The sequence below is a fragment of the Scyliorhinus torazame genome, chromosome 15 (genome assembly GCF_047496885.1).
Source record: "Scyliorhinus torazame isolate Kashiwa2021f chromosome 15, sScyTor2.1, whole genome shotgun sequence".
Classification (NCBI taxonomy): Eukaryota; Metazoa; Chordata; class Chondrichthyes; order Carcharhiniformes; family Scyliorhinidae; genus Scyliorhinus; species Scyliorhinus torazame.
The window spans coordinates 128943072-128962797 of NC_092721.1; the positions used below are offsets into that span (position 1 = coordinate 128943072).

The 19726-nt window shown below is 46.7% G+C and overlaps 1 protein-coding gene across 3 annotated transcripts in view; it reads left to right on the forward strand.

Annotated features, from left to right (window-relative positions):
* The window catches only part of dync2h1 (dynein cytoplasmic 2 heavy chain 1), an 866357-nt gene that overhangs the window by 632654 nt on the left and 213977 nt on the right, over nucleotides 1–19726 (forward strand). For all 3 annotated transcript variants that reach the window (XM_072476728.1, XM_072476730.1, XM_072476729.1), the window contains 2 exons: nucleotides 3686–3841; nucleotides 5731–5806. In XM_072476728.1, coding sequence (XP_072332829.1) covers nucleotides 3686–3841; nucleotides 5731–5806 — 232 coding nt within the window. The remainder of the gene's footprint in view (nucleotides 1–3685; nucleotides 3842–5730; nucleotides 5807–19726) is intronic.

A 19726-nucleotide genomic window follows, 5' to 3' on the forward strand; every position in this document is an offset into this window, starting at 1 on the left:
CCTAGTTGGACTGTCTACATATTGTTTTAAGAAGCCCTCCTGGATGCGCCTTACAAACTCCGCCCCGTCTAAGCCCCTGGCACTAAGTGAGTCCCAGTCAATATTGGGGAAGTTCAAGTCTCCCATCACCACAACCCTGTTGTTTTTACTCTTTTCCAAAATCTGTCTACCTATCTGCTCCTCTATCTCCCGCTGGCTGTTGGGAGGCCTGTAGTATACCCCCAACATTGTGACTGCACCCTTCTTATTCCTGATCTCTACCCATATAGCCTCACTGCCCTCTGAGGTGTCCTCTCGCAGTACAGCTGTGATATTCTCCCGAACAAGTAGCGCAACTCCACCTCCCCTTTTACATCCCCCTCTATCCCGCCTGAAACATCTAAATCCTGGAACGTTTAGCTGCCAATCCTGCCCTTCCCTCAACCAGGTCTCTGTAATGGCAACAACATCATAGTTCCAAGTACTAATCCAAGCTCTAAGTTCATCTGCCTTACCCGTAATGCTCCTTGCATTAAAACATATGCACTTCAGGCCACCAGACCCGCTGTGTTCAGCAACTTCTCCCCGTCTGCTCTGCCTCAGAGCCACACTGTCCCTATTCCCTAGTTCTCCCTCAATGCTCTCACCTTCTGACCTATTGCTCCCGTGCCCACCCCCCTGCCAAACTAGTTTAAACCCTCCCGTGTGACACTAGCAAACCTCGCGGCCAGGATATTTATGCCTCTCCGGTTTAGATGCAACCCGTCCTTCTTATACAGGTCACACCTGCCCCGGAAGAGCTCCCAGTGGTCCAGATAATGGAAACCCTCCCTCCTACACCAGCTGTTTAGCCACGTGTTTATCTGCTCTATCTTCCTATTTCTAGCCTCACTGGCACGTGGCACAGGGAGTAATCCCGAGATTACAACCCTCGAGGTCCTGTCTTTTAACTTTCTGCCTAGCTCCCTGAACTCCTGCTGCAGGACCTCATGCCCCTTCCTGCCTATGTCGTTAGTACCAATATGTACAACGACCTCTGCCTGTTTGCCCTCCCCCTTCAGGATGCCCTCTACCCGTTCGGAGACATCCTGGACCCTGGCACCAGGGAGGCAACATACCATCCTGGAGTCTCTTTCACGTCCACAGAAGCGCCTATCTGTGCCCCTGACTATAGAGTCCCCTATTACTATTACTCTTCTGCGCTTTGACCCTCCCTTCTGAACATCAGAGCCAGCCGTGGTGCCACTGCTCTGGCTGCTGCTGTTTTCCCCTGATAGGCTATCCCCCCCGACAGTATCCAAAGGGGTATATCTGTTCGAGAGGGGGACAACCACAGGGGATTCCTGCACTGACTGCCTGCCCTTTCTGGTGGTCACCCATTTCTCTGCCTGCACCTTGGGTGTGACCACATTTACATAACTGCGATCTATGACGCTTTCCGCCACCTGCATGCTCCTAAGTGCATCCAATTGCTGCTCCAACCGAACCATGCAGTCTGTGAGGAGTTCCAGTTGGGTGCACTTTCTGCAGATGAAGCCATCCGGGACGCTGGAAGGTGAGTACCAGCTGGAAGAGTGATTAGAGGGATTCAAACAGGACAGTTGAACACGAGTCTGAAAACAGACTTGCATTTATGCAATGCCTTTCACGGCTATCAGATGTCCCAAAGTGCGAAACAGTCAAACAGTATTTTTGAAATGTAGACCCTGTTACAACGAAGAAATTGTGGCAACCAATTGTACACACAAAACTGTCATAAGGGCCAGAAAACCTGCTTTTGTGATATTGATTAAGCAATCAGTATTGGCCAGGTCACCAAATTAACTTTGTTACTCTTTGAACTAGTGTCTTGGGATCCTTTATGCCCACTTGAGAGCATAAATGAAATCTTGGTTTCACATCTCATTGGAAAGACGATACAGCACTCCCTCAGTACTGCAGTGGACTGTCAGCTTAATTGTTGCGCTCAAGTTCCAGAATGGGACCTGAATCTACAATTTCTGATTCAGAGGCAAGTGTGGTACCAACTGACCTATGTCTAATATATGGTTAGAAGGTGTTGTAATATTCATTTAAGGTATCAACATTCCATCACTAGAAGGGAAATGGGTCATGTGATCAAGTCTTCATTTCACTTTTGCTTTAAGCAGAGCACACATTTAACTCTGATGGCTTCAAGCTTTATACCCATGTATAACTGTTCTCATGTCTTAATAAATAAACCAACATGTTTACCCAAACCCTTATGAATGATCGGTGTCTTGTACTGTAAATAAACCCAAGGTATTTTGCATTAAAGTAACATGACATGATGGCAGCGGTGGGATGACAGATGGTACCAAGATTAAATACAAGTATGACATGGTGAACAGCCTTAGATCATGCTACATAGCATGAGAATATGCTCGACATTTTGGTTAGGCTGCAATGAAGTTGCAGCATTGGAGAGTGTTGAAACACCATGTGGTGACGTACCAAAGAAAAGCTTTGGAAATACAGCATCAAGCTTGTGCTCAAGTAAAGAGGTGGTAAGCAGATGGGATCCCTCTTGCCTCACAAAAAAGGAAAAGAAGATATATCCTTAGATCTACAAGCTGAAGGTGTTCTCCAAGTTGATTTGGTACATATTGCGTAATAAAATGTCTCAAATTGCTTCACATTGGTAAGAACAGATAGCATTAGGAAAGCTAATTGAAAGCAAGAAAATATTTGGTGGCTTTTAAAGGCAGTGAGAAAATTAGTCATGCAAATAAGTTTAGGGAGCAAGTTCCATAGGATAGGATCTCATGGTAAATCACTGATACAAAGGTAGAGATCGATTAAAGATATCCTTGTACAATTGATTCATTCAATAAACTGTGCCACATTAATTCAGCATGCATCACTGGTGGCATTTTTTTCATGTCTCAAAATGGCAGCCATTCACACGCACACCAGCTATTCACGTTGTATACTTAGCATATAAATCAACCCCTATTTTTGGAAGGATTCTTAGTGCTTCAAAGGTCAACTTTGTATGCCGTGATCAACAGTATCAGTGAACGTCTGATTTTGAGATGGAAGGAAGATCACATTGGATAAATGAGATAAAGAGGCTGGCCTAAGCAATACCTTAAGGGCTGCTAGAGTGGTATCCAACTACTACAATCATGATCTTTGTGCCTGGTGTAATTCACACCAATTAGCTTCAGCTTTACTAGGGTTCCTATGTGCCGCATTTGGTCAAATGCTGCCTTGGTGTCACAAACAGTCACTGTAATCTCCAGAAGATTTGATTATTGGCAATTTTGAATGGAACTTTAGCTCAGTCCAATGCTGTATAATTAATAGCAATTTATAAAAATAATGAAGATATTTATGTAAAACTTATATTATAAGATATCAAATTTCACAAGTATAAAGTATCAAGAGTAGTAATGAAGCTGCCTAAAATTTATAGAAGCAATAAAGTTATCTAATTGGTAATTGCATTTATATATCTGCGAAAGCTGAAAAAAACTGTACTTTATCTTTATTGAAAAATAGAAGAAAAATTACCCAACATAAAATTCAGTTACATTTTCTGAAATATAATAAATTATATGTTTACAATTTCAGCATCTTAACCGGATTGTAACAGTATCAAAAAATGTATAATTATAAAATGTCTATGGTTGGAAATATGAAAGACTACTATTTGTTCACTGTTTTTTGGTTCATCTAACAGGCACCACCAGGTTTAAAGAAGAACTTAATGAGAACATATGAATCCTGGACATCAGAGCAAATTGCTAGGAAAGGTGTATTAGAACGAGCACAATCCCTCTTCAGCTTGGCCTGGTTTCATGCTGTTTGCCAGGAGAGGAGAAAGTATATCCCTCAAGTATGTAAGCTAGTTTCAAGCAAACATTTACACCAGTGCAAAAGTTTGAACTATAATTAAACTTTCAAGTAATTTCTATGTGGAGGCAAAGAATATTGAACAAATGTTTAAGACTGCAAATGGCTTAAACGATATCTGGCAGTTTGACTATATATCAACATTCACTTTTTAAAGTTTTTAATTTCTTTTGGTGCCATAAGTTAGAGTTAATTCACTGCTTTTTTCCAATAACATTGTGTTGATTTTCTCCTTACTTTTGACATACAAGGAGCTTCACGTAGGAGAAACGGTTGATGAGCAGTAATATAAGAATTAGGAGGGAGAACCAAAAGCTTAATCAAAAGGATAGGCTTGATATAGTTTTTAAAAGCATGGGAAGAAGAAACAAGGCAAAGGAGCTGAGGGAGAGAGTTACAGGGAGTTGAGCAAAATATGGTTGAAGCAACTGCCACCACTGGTGAGATCCATGGAATCCCTACAATGCAGAAGGAGGCCATTAAGCCCATCGATTCTGCACCAACCCTCCGAGAGAGCACTCCATCTCGACCCACTTCCCCACCCAATCCCAGTTAGTATGCAAAATGAAAGCACGTGGGATTAGGGGTAATATATTGGCACGCATTGAGAATTGGTTCACAGACAGGAAAAACAGAGTAGGAAAAGTAGGGGGTAGTGTATTGAGATGGATTGAAAACTGGTTGGCAAATCAGAGAGTAAGAATTAATTAGCCTTTTTCAAAGTGGCAGGTGGTCACTAGTGGTCCCGCAGGGATCAGTGCTTGGGCCTCAGCTAGTCACAGTATACATCAATGATGAGAATGAGGGAATCAAAAGTAATATTTACAACTTTTCAGATGACACAAAACTTGGTGGGAAATGTGAGTGGTGAGGAGGGACTTCAAGGTGATTAAGACAAGTTGAGTGAGTGGGCAAAATCATGGCAGATTCCATATAACATTATTCACTTCCAACAGAGAAACAGAATGGAAGAGTATTATTTAAATAGTGATAGTTAGGGAAATGTTGGTGTACAAAGGGACCTGGGTGTCCGAGTACACCAGTAACTGAAAGCAAGCATGCAGCTACAGCAAGCAGTTAGAAAAGCAAACAATATGTTGGCCTTCATTTCAAGAGGACTTGAGTACAGGAGCAAGGATGTTTTACTGTAGCTGTACAGGGCCTTGGTGAGACCACACCTGGAGTATTGTGTGCAGTGTTGGTCTTATCTAAGAAAGGATACACATGTCAGGGATGCAGTGCAGCAAAGGTTCACTGGACTGATTCCTGCGATGACAGGATTGTTGCCTGAAGAGAGATTGGGTCAACCTGGCCTGTATTCACTGGAAGTTAGAAGAATGAGAGGGGATCTAACTGAATCATATAAAATTCTGACAGGATTGGACAGACTGGATACAGTGATGTTGTTTCCTCTGGCTGGGTGGGTCTAGAACAAAGGGTCACAGTCTCAGGATATGTGGAAGGGCATTTAGGACTGAGATGAGGAGAAACTTTCTCACTCAGAGGGTGGTGAACCTGTGGAATTCTCTATCAGAAAAAGCTGTGGAGGCCAAGTCACTAAATACATTTAAGAAGGAAATACATACATTTCTAGACTCTAAAGCAGTCAAGGGGTATGGGGAGAAAACAGAGTTTGAAGTTGAGATAGAGGGCCAGCAGTGATCATATTGCATGATTAAAAGCAGGCTTGAAGAGCCAACTGGCCTACTGCTGCTCCTATTTTCAATGTTTCTATGGAAGAACTATTCCTTGCCAGTGTTTCAACAATACAAGACTCAAGTCAGTTATTGATTTTGTCCTGGCAGACAGAGAGATGTTTCACAATTTTCAGAAAAAAATATTCATTTGTCGCTCTATATCGTATCATTTCAGGGTTGGACCAAGTTTTATGAATTTTCTTTGTCTGATCTCCGAGCTGGATTTGAAATAATTGACAGGCTTTTTGAAGGTGAGCCATGTCCTAATGAAATATTTTGTTTAAATTACTTAGATTTATACTATAGAATATTTAAAATCTCTCTCAGTACTGTTGGCTACATCCGAATTGCAAACAAACAAAAATGTTGATGAATCTCAGGAAAGAAATATTAAATTACTATGTGCAAAAATGCATGAAACATGGTAACATTCACATAAATAATGATTGCTTGCATGTATAGGCATTTTATGGAATTGCTTTATGGTCTCTTTCTGTGCTGGAACCATTCTGTAATTCTATGGTAAGTGCAGATCAAGGACTGGTGAGCGGAGATTAAAGGTTTCCTTGTTCAGCTCAGATGAACACATCTATACCCAATGACACAAAGGTAATCTTTAATACATTTTAAAGTTTAAATTTACCTGGGCCTCTCTGGCCTCGATCCAGCTTCTGTGAAGCCACTGCTGCTTGCTTTCCTCCTCAAGCCTCAGGTTAATATTGCAATCAGCTCCTGATTACACTCTCGGAACCTACATATTTAAAGAAAGAACCTGCCGACCTAGGACGGGTAGGATCACAGACTGGCTTCAGTGCAGAAGGAGGCCATGTGGCCCATCATGTCCGTGCTATCCCTCTGCAAGAGTGTCTCAGCTAATCTCACTGCCCTGCCACCCTACAAATGTTTTCTCTTCAGGTGCTTATCCAGTTGCTTTTGAAAGTCATAATAGAAACTGCCTCCATCACACACTCGGGCAATGCTTTCCAGATCCTAACCACTCCTGATGTATGAAGGTTTTTCATCATACCATAGATTATCATAGAATTTTCAGTGCTGAAGGAGGCTATTCGGCCCGTCGAGTCTGCACCGGCTCTTGGAAAGAGCACCCCACCCAAGGTCAACACCTCCACTCTATCCCCATACCCCAGTAACCCCACCCAACACTAACAGCAATTTTGGACACTAAGGGAAATTTATCATGGCCAATCCACCTAACCTGCACATCTTTGGACTGTGGGAGGAAACCGGAGCACCCGGAGGAAACCCACGCACACACGGGGAGGATGTGCAGACTCCGCACAGACAGTGACCCAAGCCGGAATCGAACCTGGGACCCTGGAGCTGTGAAGCAATTGTGCTATCCACAATGCTACCGTGATGCCCTTAAGAACAAATTAATCTACACTATATCATTCTACCGCAATCCATGTACCTATCCAATAGCTGCTTGAAGGTCCCTAATGTTTCCGACTCAACTACTTCCACAGGCAGTGAATTCCATGCCCCCACTACTCTCTGGGTAAAGAACCTACCTCTGACATCTCCCCTATATCTTCCACCATTCACCTTAAATTTATGTCCCCTTGTAATGGTTTGTTCCACCCGGGGAAAAAGTCTCTGACTGTCTATCTATTCCCCTGATCATCTTATAAACCTCTATCAAGTTGCCCCTCATCCTTCTCCGTTCTAATGAGAAAAGGCCTAGCACCCTCAACCTTTCCTCGTAAGACCTACTCTCCATTCCAGGCAACATCCTGGTAAATCTCCTTTGCACCTTTTCCAAAGCTTCCACATCCTTCCTAAAATGAGGCGACCAGAACTGTGCACAGAACTCCAAATGTGGCCTTACCAAGGTTTTGTACAGCTGCATCATCACCTCGCGGCTCTTAAATTCAATCCCTCTGTTAATGAACGCTAGCACACCATAGGCCTTCTTCACAGCTCTATCCACCTGAGTGGCATCTTTCAAAGATGTATGAACATAGACCCCAAGATCTCTCTGCTCCTCCACATTGCCAAGAACCCTACCGTAACCCTGTATTCCGCATTCATATTTGTCCTTCCAAAATGGACAACCTCACACTTTTCAGGGTTAAACTCCATCTGCCACTTCTCAGCCCAGCTCTGCATCCTACTTTGCAGTCGTCTCTTTGCAGCCGACAACAGCCGCCCTCACTATCCGCCAATCTTCGTATCGTCTGCAAATTTACTGACCCACCCTTCAACTCCCTCATCCAAGTCATTAATGAAAATCACACACAGCAGAACTGATCCCTGCGGTACGCCACTGGTAACTGGGTTCCAGGCTGAATAACTGGCCAAATTTCCCACTATCCCATGCCTCCTTACTTTCTGCATAAGCCTACCATGGGGAACCTTATCAAATGCCTTACTAAAATCCATGTACACTACATCCACTGCTTTACCTTCATCCACATGCTTGGTCACCTCCTCAAAGGATTCAATAAGACTTGTAAGGCAAGACCTACCCCTCACAAATCTGTGCTGACTATCCCTAATCAAGCAGTGTCTTTCCAGATGCTCAGAAATCCTATCCCCCAGTACCCTTTCCATTACTTTGCCTACCACCGAAGTAAGACTAACTGGCCTGTAATTCCCAGGATTATCCCTATTCCCGGTTTTAAACAGGGGCACGACATTCGCCACTCTCCAATCCCCTGGTACCACCCCTGTTGACAGTGAGGACGAAAAGATCATTGCCAATGGCTCTGCAGTTTCATCTCTTGCTTCCCATAGAATCCTTGGATATATCCCGTCAGGCCCAGGGGCTTGTCTATCCTCAAGTTTTTCAAAATGCCCAACACATCTTCCTTCCTAACAAGTATTTCCTCGCGCTTACCAGTCTGTTTCACACTGTCCTCTCCAACATTATGGCCCTTCTCATTTGTAAATACTGAAGAAAAGTACTCGTTCAAGACCTCTCCTATCTCTTCAGTCTCAATACGGAATCTCCCGCTACTGTCCTTGATCGGACCTACCCTTGCTCTAGTCATTCTCATATTTCTCACATATGTGTAAAAAGGCCTTGGGGTTTTTCTTGATCCTACCCGCCAAAGATTTTTCATGCCCTCTCTTAGCTCTCCTAATCCCTTTCTTCAGTTCCCTCCTGGCTATCTTGTATCCCTCCAGCGCCCTTTCTGAACCTTGTTTCCTCAGCCTTACATAAGTCTCCTTCTTCCTCTTAACAAGACAGTCAACCTCTCTTGTCAACCATGGTTCCCTCACTCGACCATCTCTTCCCTGCCTGACAGGGACATACATATCAAGGACACGTAGTACCTGTTCCTTGAACAAGTTCCACATTTCACTTGTGTCCTTCCCTGACAGCCTATGTTCCCAACTTATGCACTTCAATTCTTGTCTGACAACATCATATTTACCCTTCCCCCAATTGTAAACCTTGCCCTGTTGCACGCATCTATCCCTCTCCATTACTAAAGTGAAAGTCACAGAATTGTGGTCACTATCTCCAAAATAGCGCTCCCCCATTAACAAATCTATCACTTGCCCTGGTTCATTACCAAGTACCAAATCCAATATGGCCTCCCCTCTGGTCGGACAATCTACATACTGTGTTAGAAAAGCTTCCTGGACACACTGCACAAACACCACTCCATCCAAACTATTTGATCTAAAGAGTTTCCACTCAATGTTTGGGAAGTTGAAGTCACCCATGACTACTACCCTGTGACTTCTGCACCTTTCCAAAATCTGTTTCCCAATCTGTTCCTCCACATCTCTGCTACTATTGGGGGGCCTATAGAAAACTCCCAACGAGCTGACTGCTCCTTTCCTATTTCTGACTTCAACCCATACTACCTCAGTAGGCAGATACTCCTCAAACTGCCTTTCTGCAGCTGTTATACTATCTCTAATTAACAATGCCAGCCCCCCCCCCACCTCTTTTACCACCCTCCCTAATCTTATTGAAACATCTATAACCAGGGACCTCCAACAACCATTTCTGCCCCTCTTCTATCCAAGTTTCCGTGATGGCCACCACATCGTAGTCCCAAATACCGATCCATGCCTTAAGTTCACCCACCTTATTCCTGATGCTTCTTGCGTTGAAGTATACACACTTCAACCCATCTCCAGGCCTGCAAGTACTCTTCTTTGTCAGTGTTCCCTTCCCCACTGCCTCACTACACGCTTTGGTGTCCTGAATAGCAGCTACCTTAGTTGCTGGACTACAAATCCGGTTCCCATTCCCCATCCAAATTAGTTTAAACCCTCCCGAAGAGTACTAGAAAACCTCCCTCCCAGGAAATTGGTGCCCCTCTGGTTCAGATGTAACCCGTCCTGCTTGTACAGGTCCACCTTCCCCAGAATGCGCTCCAATTATCCAAATACCTGAAGCCCTCCCTCCTACACCATCCCTGCAGCCACGTGTTTTTTGTAAGGGCCACGAAGAATCCAGCACGAGTTTTAAGGATACAAAGTAATAACATTTATTTACTATAGCATATATACATAACAGTAGCAGTAACTTCCCTTGCTACATACTCCTTCCTGCTGGTTCCTGAACTGGCCAGCTTTATTTATACTAGGAGTTTACTAGTGGTTTCTCCGCCCCCCTCACTGGGGAAGCTCATACTCCCACAGGATTGTGGGATAGTCATTAGTCCCCAGCCAGTGGTAAGTAGGCAGGTTATAACATCCCTCCCCCCCCAAAGTCCAAGGAATTCATCGAAGACCCTGGCGAAGGAGGGTGTCGGACTCGTTTGGCCGCAGGCCGGACACCATTTGCACGCGGCGCTGGATCAGGCGGCGTGTAACGAGACGGAGACCGGCGCTTCCCTGATGAACGGCGCAACGGTTGTACATCCATGGCCCGTGGACCCGAGGATTCCCCCTCTGATGCATCCTGTGTCTCCATCTCGGAGTCAGAGTCTGCTGCCTCCGTCATGTCAGCGTCTCTATCTCCATTCGGTCCCGTAACAACCTGCGCAGGCTTCGAGTGAGGCACCAGTGGAAGATTGTGAGGATACCTTTCCTTGTCTCTGCGGCTGTTGAAATGAGCTCCGGGGGTGGGGAATCTTTTGAGGGGATGGTCTTCTGGACCGAACGTGGTCTACATGTTTTCACTGGAGATGACCCTGGGCTTGCACTTGGTAAGATATAGGGCCCGTTTGGCGAAAGATTACACCAGGAACCCATTGGGCACCACCAGCAAAATTCCGAACGAACACTGGGTCACCGGGCGCAAACTGCCGAATCGGCCGATGCCGAGAAAATCCCAGTCCCTGTCGTTCTTGTATGTGGCGTACTTTTGCGCCAATGTCCGGGAAAGCCATACTAAGGCGGATGCGAAGTTCTGCGGGAGCTACCCCAGTCACTGCATGTGGGGTGGTCCTGTACGTAAACAAAAAGCGCGCCAGTCTCGTGTCCATTGATCCGGAAGATTGCTTCTTTAGGCCTCTTTTGAATGTCTGCACTGCGCGCTCTGCCAACCCATTTGAAGCCGGGTGGTAAGGGGCAGTGCGGATATGGCGGATGCCGTTCATCTTCGTGAACCTCGCAAACTCCTCACTCGTGAATGGAGTGCCGTTATCCGTGACCAGCACCTCGGGGAGGCCATGCGTACTAAACGATAAACGCATCTTTTCAATTGTTGCGCAGGACGTTGTCCCCTGCATCTTATGCACCTCTAGCCATTTGGACTGGGCGTCAATTAGTAGAAGGAACATGGATCCTTGAAAAGGGCCTGCAAAATCTGCATGCAAGCGTGCCCAAGGCCGCCCTGGCCATTCCCAGTGATGTAGGGGCGCGGCCGGCGGAAGCTTCTGATGCTCCTGGCAAATGGAGCAGTTTTGGGCCACCTTCTTAATGTCGGTGTCGAGGCCTGGCTACCAGACATAACTCCGGGCCGACATTTTCATTTTGGTCACATCTGGATGCCCATTGTGCAAGTCTCTTAGTATCAGCTCCTGGCCTTTTTCCGGGACAATCACACGCGTCCGCCACAAGAGGATGCCGTCTTCCACGCTGAATTCTGACAGCTTGGAGGAAAATGCCCACAACTCGCCTGGGAGCTGTCTATGCTGCCCACCATACAGGACTATGTGCCGAACCTTTGACAGGACTGGCTCCGTCTGGGTCCACTCACGGATCTGTGATGCCGTGACAGGCAAGGTGTCCATAAAATTTAGGGTTGCAACCACCTCACCGGTCGTGGGGGTCGACATGGGGCCGGTCGATAAAGGCAATCGGGTCAGTGCGTCAGCATTTGCCATCTGTGTACCTGGTTTGTGCTCCAGAGAATACTCGTATGCAGCAAGCAACAAAGCCCAGCGCTGGATCCGTGCAGAAGCAATGGGCGGTATTGGCTTATCCTCTCTGAAAAGTCCCAGCAGGGACTTATGATCAGTCACGATAGTGAAATGGCGGCCATACACGTACTGGTGGAAGCGTTTCACCGCAAAAACCACTGCCAGGCCCTCCTTCTCGATCTGCGCGTACTTTTTCTCCGCTGCAGTCAATGTGCGGGATGCGAAAGCTATCGGTCGTTCGGCCCCGTTCTCCATCTTGTGGGACAGGACGGCCCCAATACCATACGGGGATGCATCACATGTGACGAGCAAAGGCTTTCCAAGATCATAGTGGGTTAGTAACCCAGACGATGACAATTGTTGCTTTACGCGCCGGAAAGCGGTTTCTTGCGGCTGACCCCAAACCCAGGTGTGATTTTTGTTTAGCAGAAGGTGCAAGGGGGCCTGCGTAGTTGCCAGATTGGGGAGGAACTTCCTGTAATAGTTTACGAGACCGAGAAAAGAACGAAGATGCGAAGTGTCAGTCGGGGCGGGGGCATGTTGAATTGCACGCACCTTCTCTCCGACGGGGTGCAGACCTTCGCGGTCCACCCGATAACCTAGGTAGACTACTTCCTTTGCCTGAAATACGCACTTTGTGCGACGTAAATGGACTCCAGCCTCCGAAAGGCGTCTAAGGACAGCCTCCAGATTTTCCAAATGTTCCTGCTCCGACGTCCCTGTAATCAAAACGTCATCTAGGTAGACAGCCACACGTGGTAAACCTCTCAAAATGCCCTCCATAACACGTTGAAAAATTGCGCAGGCAGAGGATACTCCAAAGGGCAACCGTGTATATTCATACAGACCCCGGTGTGTATTAATCGTTACATATGGTCGGGAGGCAGGGTCCAGCTCCAACTGCAGGTAGGCGTGACTCCTATCTCATTTTGTGAACGAGAGTCCACCTGCAAGTTTCGCGTAGAGATCCTCTATGCGAGGCATTGGATATTGGTCGAGTCGGGAAACCGTATTCACTGTAAGTTTATAGTTGCCACACAAGCGAACTGTGGCATCTGGCTTCATTACAGGTACAATTGGTGCTGCCCAGTTAGCAAAATGGACGGGCCTGATAATACCCAAACTCTCCAAACGAGTGAGCTTCCCTTCTACCTTCTCGAGCAAGGCGTAAGGCACTGGGCGCGCCCGGAAATAGCGCGGCGTGGCTCCTGGTTCAACTTGGATACGGGCTATGGCCCCTTTTATTTTCCCCAAACCAGGCTGGAATACATCTGGGTATCGTCCTAGCACCTCAGTCAACCCTTCAGAAACTGTTTGGAGGATGTGCTGCCATTGCAACCGCAAATGGCGCAACCAGTCCCTACCCAACAGGCTGGGCCCATGGCCACGCACCACGATAAGTGGGAAACGCCCCTCCTGGCATCCATAGACAACAGGGGTCATTGTAGTTCCTGCAATGTCCAGTGGTTCCCCCGTGTAGGTGGCCAACCTGGCCTGTGAGTCGGTTAATGTAAGGGTCTGTATACCCTGCTTGATGCAGTCGAATGTCCTCTGGGCGATCACGGAGACCACTGCGCCAGTATCCAACTCCATCTCAAGCGGGTGGCCATTGACCCGTACTGTCACCTTAATGGGGGCCACACGGGGAGCTGCCACACAATGCAGCTGCAGGCAGTCGTCCTCCGTCTCCACGTCCTCCGGAGTCGTCGCCGCAGGTTCAACCACATGGAAGGTACGGCCTCTGGGCTGGTCCCAGTTACGGCCCCTGGGCTGGTCCCAGTTTCGGTCGGAACGACGGCGCCTCTGGCACCCCCAGGACCGCCGTCCGCGACGGGGTCGGCGCCTACATGTCTGACACGGACATGGCTCCTCATCCATTGGCTCTGGAGTAGGCGGGGAGGAATGTCCGACGGCCACTGGCGTCAGTCCGGACATTGCCTCGCCCAAGGTACCGCAGGAGTGCGTGGGGACGTTTTCGGACGGAAGGGGTTGCGCCCCAAGGCATGCACTTCCATTCCCTGTAGCTCCTGTACTCCTCGCTCTGCGCTCTCTCGGGATAATACTATTTGAATGGCCTGTTGAAAAGTCAATGTTGGCTCCGCTAACAACTTTCTCTGGGTGGCCGCATTGTTAATACCACAAACCAAACGGTCGCGTAACATTTCTGACAAGGTCTCACCATAGTCACAGTACTCCGCAATCCTGCGTAGCCTGGATAGAAAATCGGCAAGGGATTCTCCAGGGGTCCTCTCAGCGGTATTAAACCGGTAACGCTGGACTATCGTGGACGAGGTTGGGTTAAAATGTTGCCCCACTATATTCACAAGTTCATCAAACGTTTTGGTGTCCGGCGCAGCTGGGTACGTAAGGCTCCTAATCACCCCAAACGTAGGCTGGTCGCAGGCGGTGAGCAATATGACCACCTGGCGCTCGTTTTCGGTGATATTGTTTGCCCGGAAATAGTAACGCATCCGTTGTGTGTACTGGTTCCAGCTTTCCAGGGCAGCATCAAAAACATCCAAACGTCCGTACAGAGGCATGGTATAATAGAAAACAACTTCCAACCTGTATCCAACAAAAATCCAGGGAGGTGGCTTCAGCAGTGTAAACAGCTATTCATTTTTACCTTCGTCGCCAGTTTTGTAAGGGCCACGAAGAATCCAGCACGAGTTTTAAGGATACAAAGTAATAACATTTATTTACAATAACATATGTACATAACAGTAGCAGTAACTTCCCTTGCTACATACTCCTTCCTGCTGGTTCCTGAACTGGCCAGCTTTATTTATACGAGGAGTTTACTAGTGGTTTCTCCGCCCCCCTCATTGGGGAAGCTCATACTCCCACAGGATTGTGGGATAGTCATTAGTCCCCAGCCAATGGTAAGTAGGCAGGTTATAACAGTGTTCTACTGCACTCCCTCCCTATTCCTAGCCTCGCTATCACGTGGCACCGGCAACAAACCAGAGATGACAACTCTGTCTGCCCTGGCTTTTAACTTCCAGCCTAACTCCCTAAACTCGTTTATTACCTCCACACCCCTTTCCCTATCTACGTCGATGGTACCAATGTGCACCACAACGCCTAGCTGCTCCCCCTCCCCCTTAAGGATCCTGAAGACACGATCCGAGACATCCCTGGCCCTGGCACCCGGGAGGCAACATACCTTCCGCGAGTCTCACTCGCGACCACATAATCTCCTATCTATTCCCCTAACCATTGAATCCCCTATTACTATTGCTTTTCTATTCTCCCCCCTTCCCTTCTGAGCCCCAGAGCCAGACTCAGTGCCAGAGACCTGGCCGCTAGGGGCTTCCCCCGGTAGGTCATCCCCCCCAACAGCATCCAAAACGGTATACTTGCTTTGAAGGGGAATGGCCATGAGGGATCCCTGCACTGTCTGTCTGTTTGTTTTCTTTCCCCTGACTGCAACCCAGCTACTCTTGTCCTGTACCTTGGGTGTGGTTACCTCTCTGTAACTCTTCTCTATAACCCCCTCTGCCTCCCGGATGATCCAAAGTTCATCCAGCTCCAGTTCCCTAACACGGTCTCTGAGGAGCTGGAGTTGGGTGCACTTCCCGCAGGTATAGTCAGCGGGGACACCGGTGGTATACCTCACCACCCACATCCTACAGGAGGAGCATGCAACTGGCCTAGCCTCCATCCCCTCTTAAATTTACATAGAATTTACAGTGCAGAAGGAGGCCATTCGGCCCATTGAGTCTACACCGGCTCTTGGAAAGAGCACCCTACCCAAGGTCAACACCCCCACCCTATCCCCAGAACCCAATAACCCCACCCAACACTAAGGGCAATTTTGGACACTAAAGGCAATTTATCATGGCCAATCCACCTAACCTGCACATCTTTGGACTGTGGGAGGAAACCGGAGCACCCGGAGGAAACCCACGCACACACAGGGAGGATGTGCAGACTCTGCACAGACAGTGAACCAAGCCGGAATCGAACCTGGGACCCTGGAGCTGTGAAGCAATTGTGCTATCCACAATGCTACCGTGCTGCCCTTACCTTACCATACAGAATATAGCTGCCCTGTGGACCAACTGGACCTCCGCCCTCCAACTCTGCTCCCAGTCAGCTGCACTCTCTGTAAACTCCTGGCTCCCTTCTCGCTCTTTGCGGAAATGAAATGAAAGGAGCACCTTACTCCCTCCTCACCTAACTCCCTCAGTCACCAGACTCTCACTATAGCACTCAAATGCACTAAATTCAACACTCAGTGCAAACAAAGTACCTACAAGTAGAACTTTTGGTTAAAGCTGATTGAAAAGTCACCTTCTTTTCAACCAAACAACAACTTTTAAATTAATTAACTAAATAAAAGAAAGAAAGAAAACCATCTTTGGTTCTTTTGCATTCACCTAAAATCTGTGTCCTCTGATTCTTGACCATTCCACCAATGGGAATTGTTCGTATCTACTCTGTCCAGAGAAATCCATAATGATTCTGAACACCTCTATTAAATCTCCTCTCAGCTTGCTCTTCTGTAAGGAGAATCACCCTAGCTCCTCTGTTGTAGTCACTATATTAAGAGAATCCTTGCTGCCTGTAATTATACAATTGTCTGGCTAGATTGTGTTGGGAAGACGGGTGAGTCACCACTTTAGTTTGACTGCTCTCCAGTTTTTTGCCAGTGTCGTAGAGATATGTTTGCATTGTGATATTACATGCAATTCCAAGCTCAATAACAGATGACTTAAAGGAGGCCTCAGTTGTTACCACTTATACTTCCAAGCTATATGCGACTCGTTGTAGCTTATGGAGTAGGAGGGTCAGTATCAACATTGACTTAAGAACAGAAAACAGTGAGTCATGTTAAATCGTTAATTTTTTAGACTGAGAGGTGGTTTCCCAAGGGTCAGTGATAGGACCACTGATTTTATACATATATATATATATATATATATATATATATATATATATATATATTAGTTGAATATTAGCATACAGCGTACAGTTGCAAAATCTGCTGATGATACCAAACAATGGCAAACAGTGAGGATGATACTTATTAACTGCAATGGGACAGATAGGCTAGCAGAATGGCCAGACAAGTGACAAATTAAATTTAATGGGCGCATCCAACCAAAAAAAAAATCAGAGTCTGTTCTGGATGGGAAGAGCAGGGTCGCTATCTATCGGCACCCTGTTTCTATTTTGGGACTCGGTGGGGAACGCTCCCCCAAGGCCGCACTTAGCATAATTTCCTGCACTTGAGGAGGTCTGACAAGCGGAACTCCTCAATGCAGAAAAGGATTGGGTCATCATTTTTAATAATAATAATCTTTATTAGTGTCACAAGTAGGTTTACGTTAACACTGCCATGATGTTAATGATGTTATTGTGAAAATACCCTAGTCGTCACACTACAGCACCTGTTCAAGTACACCCCGAGGGAGAATTCAGAATGTCCAATTCAGCTAACAGGCACGTCCTTTGAACATCTGGAGGAAACCCACGCAGGCACGGAGAGAATGTGCAGACTCTGGACAGACAGTGACCCAAGCCGGGAATCGAACCTCACAGCGCCAGGTCCCAGGTACGATTCCCGGCTTGGGTCACTGTCTGTACGGTGTCTGTACGTTCTCCCTGTGCCTATGTGGTTTTCCTCCGGTGCTCTGGCTTCCTCCCACAAGTCCTGAAAGACGTGCTGTTAGGTAATTTTGACATTCTGAATTCTCCCTCTGTGTACCCAACCAGGCGCCGGAATGTGGCGACTGGGGACTTTTCACAGTAATTTTATTGCAGTGTTAATGTAAGCCTACTTGTGACAATAAAGATTATTATTATTATTTTGGGACTTAAGGGAGGAAATCGGAGCAGCCGAAGGAAACCCATGCAGACACGGGGAGAATCTGCAGACTCCGCACAGACAGTGATCCAAGCTGGAAATCGAACCTGGGTCCCTGCCGCTGTGAAGTAACAACCACTGTGGTACCATGTCTCCGACACAAATGGCGCCTTAATCTCTCGGCCACCCTCTTAATACCCCAACTTACCTGTTAAGGGGGTCCTTGAATCCCCCGCACCTCACTACATACCAGCAAGGCACCCCGGGCCCGATCCCTGGCGTGGGCAAAATGCCAGCTTGGCACCTTGGCCCTATCAGCCTGGCAATGCCCTGCTTGCCTGGCAATTCCACCTGACAGTGCCAGGGTGGCAGCCGGGTGACACTGTCAGTGTGCTCAGTTGGCACTGCAAGTGTGCCCAGCTGGCAGTGCCAAGGTGCCCAGATGACACCAGCAGTGCAAGGGTGCCTGAATTGCCAGAGGCTGACCACCTGGAGGCCTCCGAGTGACTGGGAGAAGCCCTCAAGTGTCGGTATGCCTGGTACCCGTTTGTGGGGACCAGTACTAATCAGCGTTCGACTGGGATCTCCTCGGCAAGGCCGATAGATTGCCGGATGGCTGTTCGATCTGGCATCAGCACGGCTAAGTGTGTTTTTAAACTCACTTAACCATCCGAGGGCGGGACCCAAATCACGACATCTCACGAGATCTAATTAGGTCTTGAGAGACCGAACGACCGTCGGGAATTCTGGGAGAGTTCTTTCCCGGAATCTACCAGCCGCGACCTGCCCCGATTCCGGTCCAATACAAAGAATTGTGAGGTGATGCATTTTGGTAGAAGGGATCGAGACATTGGACTCTTAATGGCTTAAAGTGCATGCAGGGACAGAGGGACAATTCTAAAGTGCCTAAAGGGACAGAGGGACCTGGGGATGCATGTGCATAGATCTTGAGGGTGGCAAAACATATTGAGAGTGTGGTAACAAAGCAAATGTGATCTTGGGCTTCACAAACAGAGGCATTGAATGTAAAAACGATGGTTATGCTGAATCTTTAAAAGCTCTGGTTCGGCCCCAACTAAGGTTTTATGCCCCATTCCAGTTATGATGCTTTAAGTTGAATGAATATGAGGGCTATTGAAATGTTGCAGAGAAAATTTACTGAAATGGTTCCTGGGTGTGGGATTTTAGCTACAAGATTAGATTGTAGTAGGCTGAAGTTGTTGCCCTTTGAGCAAAGGAGATTGAGGGGAGATTTGCTACAAGTGTAAGGTTATGACAAATTTAGATAACTTAAGTGATGGCACACAGACTAGGGGACACAAATGTAATGATTTTGTCAAGAGATGCAGAGGGAATGCGAGGATGAACTTGTTAACACAGTGAGTAGCAATGACCTAGACCTCTGTGTTCTGAAGACAAAACCAAGAATGCCTCCTTTTAGATAACCATTGTATAGTGCCAAAGAGTTCTGGGTCTGGAATTAAGTGGCAAACGCCACCAGTATGCGGTGTAGACCTGCATCATATTTAATCCGAACTGCCAGTTTTTCTCAAATATGGTGAATCTCCTTCAAAATACATAGCTTGGGGGTCATCCAAAATACAGAAAGCATTAAATAACTGTGTTACTGCCTGATTTCAATTACTAGAATAGATTTTTATGTGATTTTATAAATGTGGCTCTCATTCAGCCCAATATATTTTTCTTTATACTGTTACTGACAGTTCACTTTGGCACTGCCTGATGGGCACCGTTTTCTTTGCACATCTTTCTTTATTTCTTCTGGTATTCCGTTATGAACTTTGAGTTTGGAGAATGATTGCCAGAAGAAAATTATGCAATTATCACTGAAGACAATCCAGGTGCACCACCCATATAAAAACCCACGGTCAGTTATAAAGCACTTTGGCAAAAGATTGGAAGCAGTTATTTTTTCATTTATAATAGTAGCTTATTTTAAAAAATGATAACTATACCACCCAAAGGTGAATAAACTAATATTGCCAGTGAATCTCTGAGAGGTTTTGGTAATGTGTTTAAAAAAAAAAGACTTCCTGATTGTAGTT